The 13,545-nt window shown below is 38.0% G+C and overlaps 1 protein-coding gene across 9 annotated transcripts in view; it reads left to right on the forward strand.

Moving 5' to 3' along the window:
* The window catches only part of SUPT3H (SPT3 homolog, SAGA and STAGA complex component), a 414,689-nt gene that overhangs the window by 300,707 nt on the left and 100,437 nt on the right, over nucleotides 1-13,545 (forward strand). For all 9 annotated transcript variants that reach the window (XM_070361261.1, XM_070361263.1, XM_070361256.1 and 6 more), the window contains 3 exons: nucleotides 6,292-6,404; nucleotides 7,439-7,546; nucleotides 11,107-11,274. In XM_070361261.1, coding sequence (XP_070217362.1) covers nucleotides 6,292-6,404; nucleotides 7,439-7,546; nucleotides 11,107-11,274 — 389 coding nt within the window. The remainder of the gene's footprint in view (nucleotides 1-6,291; nucleotides 6,405-7,438; nucleotides 7,547-11,106; nucleotides 11,275-13,545) is intronic.

The raw sequence follows: 13,545 nt of genomic DNA on the forward strand, positions 1-13,545 counted from the left end.
ACACTTCAGATCATGGCAATTTCAGCAAATGAGAGGTTTTTGTATTGTAAATTTTAGGTTTAAAAATGGCATTCAAGTCTTTTATAAGTATAAATCTCCATTTTATAAAGTAACATTCAGTGCTATTGAACTATTTTTTTGAATCATTCTTAATTTACTTAAAGAAACAAGTGCTATTTCACACTAAAACATGTAGTGTCCTGATACCTCTTTTGTTTAAAAATCTGATTTTTCGTAAGTGAGTTTTTTGGTTCATAACAATAATAAACTATAGTAGATTAAAAATTAATATTTTCCATTTCTGTATAAAATAATTATAGTATAAACAGTATCTTATGCTCAGTTTTTTTTTTCTTTAAAGAAGAGGGACTTGGCATTGAAAAATATTTCTTCATATAGTGCCACAGTACTTCATCATGAAACCTTAGTGGGAGAATCTGTTTTCTGTGCCACAGTACTGTCTTTGGGAATGCTCAGTCCAAGGGGCTCAGCAGTTCCAGAACTAGACTCTTCATGCCTTTGCTGATACATGACCAAGGTACAGGAATTGCGATCCAGCCATTTGTGTCTTTTTAAATATTTAATCGTAGTACTCACTAGCTGAGACTGCTGGTGCATTTAAAAATGACCTATCTATAACTTATAAAGGCTGAGGGTGAGCTTTACAATTAGGACACTGATCCCATTCACCAGTATTTTGGTTTTATATTTATACAAGTCAGATCATCATTTCCCTTTAAAAGTCTTTTAAAATCTGATATTAATTCACAAAGCTGTAATTTAGTTATAATTTGATAAACCTGTTTCCAGTCTTTTCAACCCCATTGTTTCATGTGTGGTTTTTGTAAACAAATACCTAAATTTTCTTTTTAATCAATCTGAGTATTGTAATTGATGAGTTTAATTTATATGTATTTAATTACTTATACATTGGGGTTTATATATGCTATCTTATTTTATGTTTTGAATTTACTGTGCTTTTTTATTTGGTTTTCCTCCTTTTATTTGGATTGATGGTCTTTTCTTGATCCATTTTTCACAAACCAGTTTGTGTATTACTTATTCTATTGCTATTATTTTAGTTGCTATCCTTAAATTTTCTAAAGCACATTCCTGGCCTAAAATTTCTTTAAGTTGGTAAGTACAGGCATACCTTGTATTGATCTTTGCTTTATTGTGCTTCATAGATAGTGTGTTTTTTTAACAAGTTGAATGTTTGTGGCAGCCCTGCCCTGTGTCAAGCAAGTCTTATCGGTGCCATTTTTCAAACAAGATTATTTTTAATTAAGCTGTGTACATTTTTTTAGACATAACGTTATTTTACACTTAATAGACTACAGTATACTTTAAACATAGCTTTTTATATGCACTGGAAAACCAAAAATTTCATGTAATGTGTCTTGTTGCAATATATGATTTATTGTGGTGGTCTGGAATCAAACCCACAGTATCTCCAAGGTATACTTGTATCTGAACTTTCCATCTCAGCCTAATTTTGTTTTTCCCAAGCCTCTGAAAGTACTTTAAAGCACTCCTTTTTGTCTTAAAAAAAAATGGCTTTACTTTGTCCTCATATTTAACTGATAGTTTAGTTAAGTAGGAAATTGTAGACTAATAGTTATTGGTTAAAACATGATTCCATTGTCTTTTTGCCTCTGTTGTTGGTGAGAAATCTGATGTCTGTTTGTTTTATGGTTTCCCTGTGGGAGAAAAGAAAAGAATGAAGATGTTGCTGCCAGGCCCTACAGTATATGGGGAAATTAACAGGCTGGCAAGCAGCAGCTGATCAGTCTCTCTCTCTCTTTAGTCACTAAGTCGTGTCCGACTCTTGTAACCCCGTAGACTGTAGCCTACCAGGCTCCTCTGTCCATGGGATTCTCCAGGCAAGAATACTGGAGTGGGTTGCCATTTCCTTCTCCAGGGGATCTTCCTGACCCAGGAATTGAACCCAGGTCTCCTGCATTGCCGGCAGATTTTTTACCAACTGAGCTATGACCACTATCCCTATTTATAGCTGATCAATAAATAGGTATAAAAAGAAAGAAAGAAGGAACCCCTACTATAAAAGCTTCCAGGGAGGGAACTTCCCTGGCAGTCCAGTGGTTAAGACTTCACCTTCCAACACAAAGGGTGTGGGTTTGATCCCTGGTCAGGGAGCTGAGATCCCACATGCCTCATAGCCAAAAAAACAAAGCATAAAACAAAAGCAGTATTGTAACAAATTCACTAAAGAGTTTAAAAATGGTCCACATCAAAAAAAAAAAAAAAAAATCTTAGGGAAAGAAAAAATTCCAGAGAAAACCATGCCCTCTTAGGAAGGCTATTTTTGATTCACCCAAATAACAGTGATTTTGCAGAGAGAGAAGTTGCAGAAGGCTTTCTTCAGAGTACAGTGAGCATCACAGAGGGCCCTGAGGGAAGGGTCAGGACTGGCAGGGCTGGTGAAAAGGGATATGGAAAAAATAATGAAATAACATGGAGGGGTGAGAGGTGAGAATGGAATGGCTTTTGCCCCGGTTACTGACGAGAAAGACAAAGTATATGAGAATTAACTAACCTTACATTTCCATATGAAATTATTATATAAAGTTTATTTCCAGCACAGGCTAAAAACCAAGGAATATCAGAAGGAGGATGATCCTAGGAACTTTTGACCTTTGGTCAAGGTTCTGAATAAATTGATAAATTTATTGATCATTATTATCGATCATTATTATTCTGAATAAGTTGATAAATTTCTAGGATTAATCCTGATACAGTGAGAAAAGGGATGAAGGAAAAGGAACTCATCGAGTCTGATGCCCTCCTCAGATCTGGTAAAAACACACCATCATGACTGGAGGTCTCTATGCATCTTGTGTTGGACCCACTTTTACCCTGGCAGGATCCATCTCTGAAACAGTCCTTCCCATGTCTCAGGGACAGAATTACCTAAGAATCTTCACCTGTTGCAGGAATAGGAGTAACCCAAGCAGTTTGGGAGAAGGAAATGGCACCCCACTCCAGTATTCTTGCCTGGAAAATCCCATGGACAGAGGAGCCTGGTGCACTATACGGTCCATGGGGTCGCAAGAGTCAGATGCAACTTAGTGACACCAAGTAGTCTTATGGGACCTCTGTGCATCTTTTCTGATGTATGGAGCAGTTTGGATCCTGTCCTTTTACTAAAGAACTATCTATCATTTGTTTGTTCTTTCATTCATTCACTCACTCATTTCTTCTAGAAATATTTATGGTGAATGCACTAATGCCGGGCACTATTCTGGGTGCTAGGATACCACGACACACCCAGGGTCCTCACCTCTGCCTTCTCAGTGTGGAAGAGCTAATGAGGAAGGTGCCCATTCTGTTGCGTTGATGGACAGATCTGACCAAGAGCTCTCCTTTCCCTCACTTTTAAAATCAAGTGTTCAGAGCAAAGTCACTGTTCAGTTCAGTCACTCAGTCATATCTGACTCTTTGCGACACCGTGGACTGCAGCATGCCAGGCCTCCCTGTCCATCACCAGCTCCCGAAGTTTACTCAAACTCATGTCCATTGAGTCAGTGATGCTATCCAACCATCTCATCCTCTGTCGTCCCCTTCTCCTCCCGCCTTCTATCTTTCCCAGCATCAGGGTCTTTTCCTTCACCATCATCTATCAGAGGGCAGACAGACTGAAAACCAGAATCACAGAAAACTAACCAATCTAATCACATGGACCACAGCCTTGTCTAACTCAATGAAACTTTGAGCCGTGCTATGTAGGGCCACCCAAGACAGATGGGTCATGGTGGAGAGTTCTGACAAAATGTGGTCCACTGGAGAAGGGAATGGCAAGCCACTTCAGTATTCTTGCCTTGACAACGCTATGAACAGTATGAAAAGGCAAAAAGATAGGACACCAAAAGATAAACTCCCCAGGTCAGTAGGTGCCCAATATGCTACTGGAGATCAGTGGAGAAATAATTCCAGAAAGAATATAGAGACAGAGCCAAAGCAAAACAGCACCCAGTTGTGGATGTGACTGGTGATGGAAGCAAGGTCTGATGCTGTAAAGAGCAATACTGCATAGGAACCCAGAATGTCAGGTCCATGAGTCAAGGCAGATTGGAAGTGGTCAAACAGGAGATGGCAAGAGTGAACGTCAACATTCTAGGAATCAGCAAACTAAAATGGACTGGAATGGGTGAATTTAACTCAGATGACCATTATATCTACTATTGTGGGCAAGAATCCCTTAGAAGAAATGGAGTAGCCATCATAGTCAACAAAAGAGTCTGAAATGCAGTACTTGGATGCAATCTCAAAAACGAAAGAATGATCTCTGTTCATTTCTAAGGCAAACCATTCAGTATCATGGTAATCCAAGTCTGTGGCCCAACCAGTTTCCCTATAACTGTCTGTCAAAGGGAGAAATGAATAAGGTGCATTTTATTGATCTTGCCAAATTGCTGCCTGTTAACTTCAGAAGTATTCCACAGATGTGAACCAAGTGTTGGTGAGCTATTACAGCTTCCTAGTTAGATGGAATGTTACATGTCAGAGAGCACTGGGAAGATCGGTTCCTTTAGGGAGATAGCTTCAGTGGGGATCACCGTAACTCGGCCACGGCTGACAGCTTTGGATACATGCTTCAATAGCAGGACTTAATGTCTCCTGTGATTTATTTCACAGAAAACTCTCTGTATGTGAAATCCAGGAGGACTGTATCTATCAGGATCAAAACATCATGCTTGGAGTTACCATTAAGTGTTTCACAGACTTGTAGGACCAGATTAACCAAAAGAATAATCAGTGGATTTTTTAAAGATGATTATGTTATAGATGTGATAAAATCTTGACTATCAATCTTTTCCTCTAGATTACTAGTTAAGTTAGTAATATCTTATTACTATTAATAAGTAACAATATATTAATAATAACTTATTAATTTATAATTATTAATTATAATTATTTATATAATTTATAGTTTATTAATAATATATTAATAGTAATAAGTGATATCTTATTACTGTGGCCCTATGTCACATTAGACTGCATAGTGCTGTGGCAGTTTCGAGATACCTAACAGAAGATTCCTTGTGTTTTCAGTACTGGTAGGTATGCAGAGAGATGAGATGCGTGGTGTCGACCCACAAAACTTGTAATGTGGCTTGTGAAATCACGAGCAGACACAGAATGATCTCTGATAAGCGTTCAGTAAATGATTGGAATGGGGAACGTGTGTCTGTGGCCCTGGGCAAGATTCATATGAATGAAGTCAAGTGATAGGAGAGTATCCCATGCAGGGGTCAACACAAAGAAGATTAATTCAAGCCCAGGTGACATTTTAATTAGGGAATAATATAAAGGAAGGTTGGAATCATTCTGGGTGGTTTTGAGAATCACGCTTAAGAATATGGACACATTTTTCATCAGGAAAATGTAAGCACAGACTTAGATCAGGCCAGATATCAGTTTGTTCCATTTAATTCTAAATTCACAACTTCGAGCCTACTCAAGAAACAGACCTATTTTGAAAGGTAGTAAGCTGAGTGCAGAAGAATTGATGCTTTTGAACTGTGGTGTTGGAGAAGACTCTTGAGAGTCCCTTGGACTGCAAGGAGATCCAACCAGTCCATTCTGAAGGAGATCAGCCCTGGGTGTTCTTTGGAAGGAATGATGCTAAAGCTGAAACTCCAGTACTTTGGCCACCTCATGTGAAGAGTTGACTCATTGGAAAAGACTCTGATGCTGGGAGGGATTGGGGGCAGGAGGAGAAGGGGATGACAGAGGATGAGATGGCTGGATGGCATCACTGACTCGATGGACATGAGTTTGAGTGAACTCTGGGAGTTGGTGATGGACAGGGAGGCCTGGCATGCTGCAATTCACAGGGTCACAAAGAGTTCGACACGACTGGGCGACTGAACTGAACTGAAAAATACATTTCCGTGTGTTCCTTTTTTCATCACAGATTCTTTCTTCCAGGATTTTCTTTCCATAAGAATAAAGTTACATCAAGCAAGTGATTCTTCTGACTATTGTTAGAACAGAATCTATGGTCAGTGATAAGCTATTCTAACACACTGTAAGAAGTGCTAAGCATTCAGTGGTTTAATGTACTTCTAGGCAGCAGAGATATGAAAGATGCAAACGTGTACAGGCGTTCTTGGGACTAGAATATATCTAGACACTAATAAGAGTTTTCAAAAATTACATTTTATGCACATTGTTTTCAATAGATATATTTTTCACTTTGCGATAGTAATATGCAGTATTAAAACACTTCAAAAACTAAATATTCTCTACTTTTTTTTTAATGACTAGCCAAAAAAGGGTCCAAATTTCGAGACTGGTTGGACTGCGGTAGTATGGAGATAAAGCCCAATGTTATTGCTATGGAAATTTTAGCATATTTAGCGTATGAAACTGTGGCACAGGTAAGAACTTGAATCTGTCGTATCAAGCTGCATGTAGCTGCTTTCCCCTTCCACCTGCTGCTCTACCAGGACTGAAAACAGCCATGAGTTCTCTTCTATGATAATCTCAGTATTTGCTGAAATTTAGGCCAATTATGGAGAAGGCAATGGCACCCCGTTCCAGTGCTCTTGCCTGGAAAATCCCATGGACAAAGGAGCCTGGTGGGCTGCAGTCCATGGGGTCGCTAAGTGTCGGACACAACTGAGCGACTTCACTTTCACTTTTCACTTTCATGCATTGGAGAAGGAAATGGCAACCCACTCCCAGTGTTCTTGCCAGGAGAATCCCAGGGATGGGGGAGCCTGGTGGGCTGCCGTCTATAGGGTCGCACAGAGTCGGAAGCGACTTAGCAGCAGCAGCAGCAGGCCAATTATGTTTCTCTGCATCCTCAGCTCCAGTGGGTATTAGGCAAAAGTGACTGTTTCTTGCAACTTTAGCCAAACCAGAAACTATCCTTGCCTAGTTTTCGTCAACATTGAATTCCAAGTACACATCTCTCTTGCTTAGAGATTATTTTTGGACTTTGAAAAATACCTCTCTAGAAATGTACAATCCACTGAGTGCTTCCCAAAACCTGAGTCTGGAATCACTGTCCTCTAGTAGTTTCTCAGAGCCTGGTTCTCAGACTGCAAGCATCCGCTTCACCTTGGTTCTTGTCTAAAATGTAAATTTCTAAGCTACATCCTAGAGCAGCTGTACTGAATTATTATTGACTCTCAGAGCATGGAACCCAGAAATCTGTATTTAAAAATGTTTTCCTAGAGATTATAAACTTTGAGAACCACTCCACTAGGAAGTCAGACTTTATCCTTTGTGTTCATGAGTAGGTCCACTTACCAGCCATGAAAGCATACCTTTATGTCCACAATACAGATGTTTTAGGCAGACCATCTCACTAATAACATTTGGGATATAATTGCTTGTATGTAGTTACCGTTTCAGTCACCTTGGTGACTGTTTCCAGCTCTGTAACTTTCTTATTCTGATCTTCTAGTTGGTGGATCTGGCTCTTCTTGTGAGGCAGGACATGGTAACCAAGGCAGGAGACCCCTTCAGCCATGCCATCTCTGCCACCTTCATTCAGTACCACAACTCTGCTGAGGTGAGTATTAAAAAATCTGGCTTTGACACATCTGTGGGGTTTTTTTTTTCCCCTCATGTTTGGTGTTTACATTAGTAGTTCTAAGAAAAAGATTATGTAGGAATATATAGCCTTCAGTCACAGAATCTTAATACATTCAACATTCAAACAAATACCTACTATGTATCAGGCCCTAACAGTCCACTTAATGCAGTGATTTTATCACCTTCTCTTAGCCTTATTTAGTATTCCTGGCCCTTCAGTGAAAGAGTACCTCTCATTTCCATGGGAGATGAACACTTGGTTTAGTTAACTGAATAACATGGAGAAAAGTTATGTATTTAATTTTTGCTTCAAAGATGAAAGGATTATTTTATTCATGTAATGATAATTCCTGGCATTATTGATGGTTGGACTTTCCAGTTATGGATCCATCTCTAAACATGATCTAAAGAAATACGGCTCCATGTATCCTTTGGGGTTTGATTGACCCAATCATGCAAAAATCAGATCCTTTCTATATTCAGTTTCTGTTGCTGGGATCCCCACCTGTGGGGACTGTGGAGTCTTCTTTCCAACTTTAAGGCTTTGTATAATAAGTGTGTGTCATTTTTGGCATAAAAAATAATTCCTGTAAACAGCATGTGCCTAAAAACCATAAATGTAACATCTAGTTAATGAATTTGCAAATAATCTGACTTTTTTTTTACACTAACATAAACATCAGTTTCATATAATTCAACCTAATGACCATAAAGAGGGCAGCAAGGAGGTTTGGTTAACATTCACATGTATAATATGAAGTGAGCCTCAGATTTAGTTAGGTGAAACCTATAACCTGAAAATGGCTACTAAGCCCCTTTGAGAATCCGAAGAAAACTGTAAATCCTTTCTCCATAAATACATTTGCACATTTTGTATACAACTTCAGGGCATTCAGAGACTCTCTGAAACCATTCCATGAATATAAAGGATCTGTGAACCCACTGGACTCCAAGTTTAAGTGTCTCTGCTCTGAGATACTTATGAGATATATAAAGATATATGCCTGTATCTTATTACAAGCCAAAAGTATGACATCTTTTTTATGCCCCTTGTGGAACCAAATTGGCTTAGAACTAAAGTAGGAATTAAAATGTTTATGCCCATTAAAAATCCATTTTTGTCTTGAAAAAGGTTATACATCATTATCAGTGAACATGCTTCAAAAGTCCCTAAAGCACACCCAGTTGATTAAACAGTATTTGTTTTCTTTATGTTACAAACCCAAATTATGATGTCAAAGAACACCCGTTAAACTGTCTTTGGTACGTGTTCACTTTATGAATATGTGTAGAAGTATGCTTTTCATTAACATCAGACAAATTTGTTGTAACATTTCTAATTAAAGAAATTTACAGTGAACATAACAAGCCTAGTTTTCCCATAACATTCAAGGGATTGCTTACGTGGCTAGGAAAACTGTATTTCCACCCCGCACTTTCTTGATTCTCCAGGGTGGCCAAGCTGCCCTGGACAGTGCTCAGCAACCACAGCTGCTGCTCCCAGCTACCCAGCAGTTAAGAAAGATGGCTTGTATGTGTTGAACTTCCTGGGCTCTCTGGGAGATGGGAGCAGGAGTGTCAGAAAGCATCCTGGCTAAATATGTTGATACAGGCCTCCAGCATTTCCCTGGCCGGCTAGACACCCCTCCTCCAATATGACTAGTGGTCAAAATGAACATTTGGAGGGACTCGAAGTCTTTCTGCCCTTTATTACCGAACTCAACACACAATGACCACTCTAGGCCAGGAATTCCTGTTCATCAGCATTGCAGGTCAGCAAGCACAATTAAGGGGCTGCTTTAGGGACTTTACCAGGTTAGGAACCAGTGGGGGCTCTGGAGACTAATATGATCTGTATTCAGGGAGACAGAACATTCTGCAAAACAAGCAAAGCGGTAAATGAACAAACAGACAGTTCAAGATTTTATGTACTGATTTCCAAATGAATGTCATAGACAGAAAGTTCAGAGATAAAAGCAGCTCCCTAATTATAATGAAAGAAGACTTCAGAAAAGAAGTTGAGTGTTGAAGAAAAGATAAAACTTTGATGAGATGATAAAAGTGGGGAAAATACTGTAGGCTTTGGAGGCAGCATAAGTGCAGTTGTACAGGGAGGAAAAAACCTGATTAAAATATTCAAGCCAAGGATTCATTGAGAAGGGAAGTAGGAAATTAGAAAATAAAGGCCTTAGACACTTCGGGAAGGAAGAATTGAAAGTTTCTTGGCTAAAGAGTGATGAGTTCAAAAGGGTATTTTAAGAAGATCCAAATGGAGGTGCTATGTACAGTCAATTGGATTGGAAGCACAAGGCATGGAATTAATCACATGCATTCTATTTTAATAATTGTCATTCTTGAACACTAGCCATATAAAGAAGTGAGCTAGTTAAACTTAGGTTTCTCAGATTATCAAGGTTAATATTAATTTGAATTAATTTTCCAGAGTTTTTTTTTCAAACACATGGTTTATATTCTGGAAGTAATGATCTCTAAGAATTACCTTGTTTTTCCTAAGAGCAACTCATGCCACATTAGCTTTATTCCTTCTTGTTTGATGTTTCTAGGCAAGCAGATCAAAGAAATATTCTTGGAAATAGTATCTGAATTTCAGCAAAATGTTTTACAAAGTTTAGCATAATTTTTTAAATAGGTCAGTAGATAGCATAGTTATTACAGTTGATAGGATCGGGAAAATATAGATTTATAATACCATATATGAAAAAGACTTATTTGCCTATAAGTTTCTTATAATGATAAATAATAAATATTGTGACGGTACTGAAAAGGAAACATCACAATATCTTTTGTTTTGTTTCAGTGTCTAGGCACCATCTGAGAGGATGGACATTGACAAAGTGGAGGCCATCTAAAGGAGAGTAATAGGGGTGGGAGGAGGACCCCGAAGGCACGTCTCATAATAAGTGGTAGAAGGGACTTAAGGTGCTTGACCTGTAGAAGAGAAGAGGCTGTGAGATAGACAGTCTTCAAATATTTGAAGGACCTCCACCAGGGAGAGAGAACAGACTTGCAGGCATAGTCAAAGAAAGCAGGTAGATGTGAGGGATGTTCTGAAGGAAGGAAGAGACTAGGTGTTGGAGGAGCTAGGGATAAAGCTGCAGTGACCCTAAAGCACTGAGTGTGAGTTATTTCACCCTGAAGTGAAGGCCGGTCACCATGATACAGAGAATGTCTGAAAGGCATCCTGTTCGGGGGGGAAAGTTTAGAACTTCCTTTTGAGTGCTTTTGAAATACTGACAAAACTTCTCAGTAAAAATATCTATCTGACTGAATCAGCAGAAATTTTGGAAGCTGTATCTGAGGAATCTTAGTTTTTATCTGAATGATCAGACAGATTAGAAATTAATATATTTAGACCCTTAGGGGCAAGATGATGGCATCATTTCTGTGGACTGGATAATAATAAATGGGGTTTTTATATTTGTAACTTTCAAATATTACTGAATTAATGAACTATCTAAATAAAATGTTAGTAGAAGTTCTGGTTGCCTAATTTCAGAGCCACATGTCTTTGAACAGGGGTCTTGCATGAAGCCCTATCCAGAGTCTCCTGAGAACACACCTCCTCCTACACCAACAGCTCCATCAGCAGGCTCACAGCACTCGGGGAAGACCACATCAGGATCCCTAGGGAATGGGAGTGCTGGACAAGACTCGGCTAAGACCAAGCAAAGGAAAAGAAAAAAGGTTAATATATTCTTCTATTTCGTTTTCTTTCTTTTTGGTGCAAAGAAAAGAGATCTTGGGGCTTCCCTGGTAGCTCAGCTGGTAGAGAATCAGCCTGCAATGTAGGATATCCTGGTTCAATTCCTAGATTGAGAAGATCACCTAGAGAAGGGATAGACTACCCACTCCAGTGGAGTGGAGCTTCCCTGGATGGCTCAGATGGTAAAGAATCCACCTGCAATGTGAGTGACTTGAGTTTGATCCCTGGGTCAGGAAATCCCCGAGGGCATGGCAATCCACTCCATTATTCTCGCCTAGAGAATCCGCCTGGACAGAGGAGCCTGGCAGGCTACAGTCCATGGGGTCACAAAGAGACAGATGTGACTCAGCACAGCACAGGGAGAGCTTACTGAGTTCACAGGGATGGAACATGTATTCTGTTTTTCTCATTAATCAGATTTTAGAAACAGCCAATTTATAGCAAGATATTGATGTTTTCTAATACTTTATTATAAAAATTTTCAAACATACAAAAAAGTTAAAAGAATTGTAGAGTGAATACCATATATCTATCATCTGATTCTGCAATTAAAATTTTACTATGTTTAATATATTTACTATATTTACATTTACTTTATATGTATATCTGATTATTCTTTTATCCATCCACCAGTTCTTTTTTTTTTGATACATTAAAAGGTAAGCAGCAGGCATCAGTATAATTTGTGCCAGAACACATAATTTTGTATAATGTATACATTATAAAGAAATTTATAATGTATACATTATACTTTTTTAAAAAAGGTAAAGTTTATATACAGTGTACCACTCAATTCTTAAGTATACCATTTGCTGAGTTTTGACAGATATATAAATACATTGTTTTCTGATACCCTCTCAAGATTACAAAAAACATTACTATCAGTTCCAAAAATTCTTTCACACCTCTTCCAGGCAATCCCGTCACCATCCCCAGAAAAGCAAACACAGTTCTGACTTTTTAGTTTTCTCTCTTTTCTCTCTTCTGGAGCCTCATACAAAGAGAATATAATATGTATACTCTTTTGTGTGAAATTTCTTTCACTCAGGGTATTTTTAAAGTTTATGTTTTTAAGTACAAGTGTAATTTATTCTTCTTTATTGATGAGTAAGTTGCTTGTATATCAGTTTACTCATTCTCATTTTGATAGTTAGGCTATGTCCAGTTTGGAGGGTATTATGAATAAACCTGTTACGAACATTATAGTACAAATCTTTATGGACAAATGCTTTCATTTTTCATAGGTAAATGAAATGAAATTACTAGCTAGAAATGAAATTATTGGATCATAGAGTAGCTATGTGCTCAGTTTTTAAAGAAACTACAAGAACTTTTTTCCCAAATGATTATATCATTTTATCCAAAGCTACAGTAATCACAACAGAATGGTACTGGCCCAAAAACAGAAATATAGGTCAATGGAACAAGATAGAAAGCCCAGAGATAAACCCACGTGCCTATGCTTAACTAATCTATGACAAAGGAGGCAAAAGTATATAATACAATGGGGAAAAGACAGTCTCTTCAATAAGTGATGTTGGGGAAACTGGATAACTATGTGTAAAAGCATGAAATTAGAACACTCTCTAACACTATACACAAAAACTCAAAATGGATTAAAGAACTAAATGTAAGACAAGATATATAAAATTCTTAGGGGGAAACACTAGGTAGAACGCTGCCTGATATAAACAAGATCTATTTTGATCTACCTCATAGGGTAATGAAAATCAAAATAAACAAATGGGACCCACTTAAACATAAAAGCTTTTGCAAAACGAAGGAAACCATGAACAAAATGAAAAGACAGCCCACAGAATGGGAGAAAATATTAGAGCCACTGCTTTTAATCACATGTCAGAAGATTTTGTAGCTTTTTTGTGTGTTTGTAATGTTCTATTTTTCTTTGGATGTTTTCCAAATCATATCTTTATTTTTGATTTTAAGCAGTTTGACTATGATATCCATAGATATGGTTTTCTTTTGCATTTTTTCTGTTTAGAATCCTCTGAGCCTCTTGAAAATTGAATACTTTTAAATTGAGGGGGGAATTATCAGCTATTATTTCTTATTATTTCTATTATCTGCCTCATGTTCTCTCTTCTCCCCTTCCGAGATTCCAGGTATATTTTCGTTAGTTACTTTGATATTGTTCAACGTGTGCCCGAAGCTCTGTTGAATTTCCTTTTCAATCTTTTCTTCCTGTTCTTCAGGTTGAATAACTTCTGTTGATCTTCCCTTATGTTCCAAAC

The sequence above is a fragment of the Bos mutus genome, chromosome 23, assembly GCF_027580195.1.
Source record: "Bos mutus isolate GX-2022 chromosome 23, NWIPB_WYAK_1.1, whole genome shotgun sequence".
NCBI lineage: Eukaryota > Metazoa > Chordata > Mammalia > Artiodactyla > Bovidae > Bos > Bos mutus.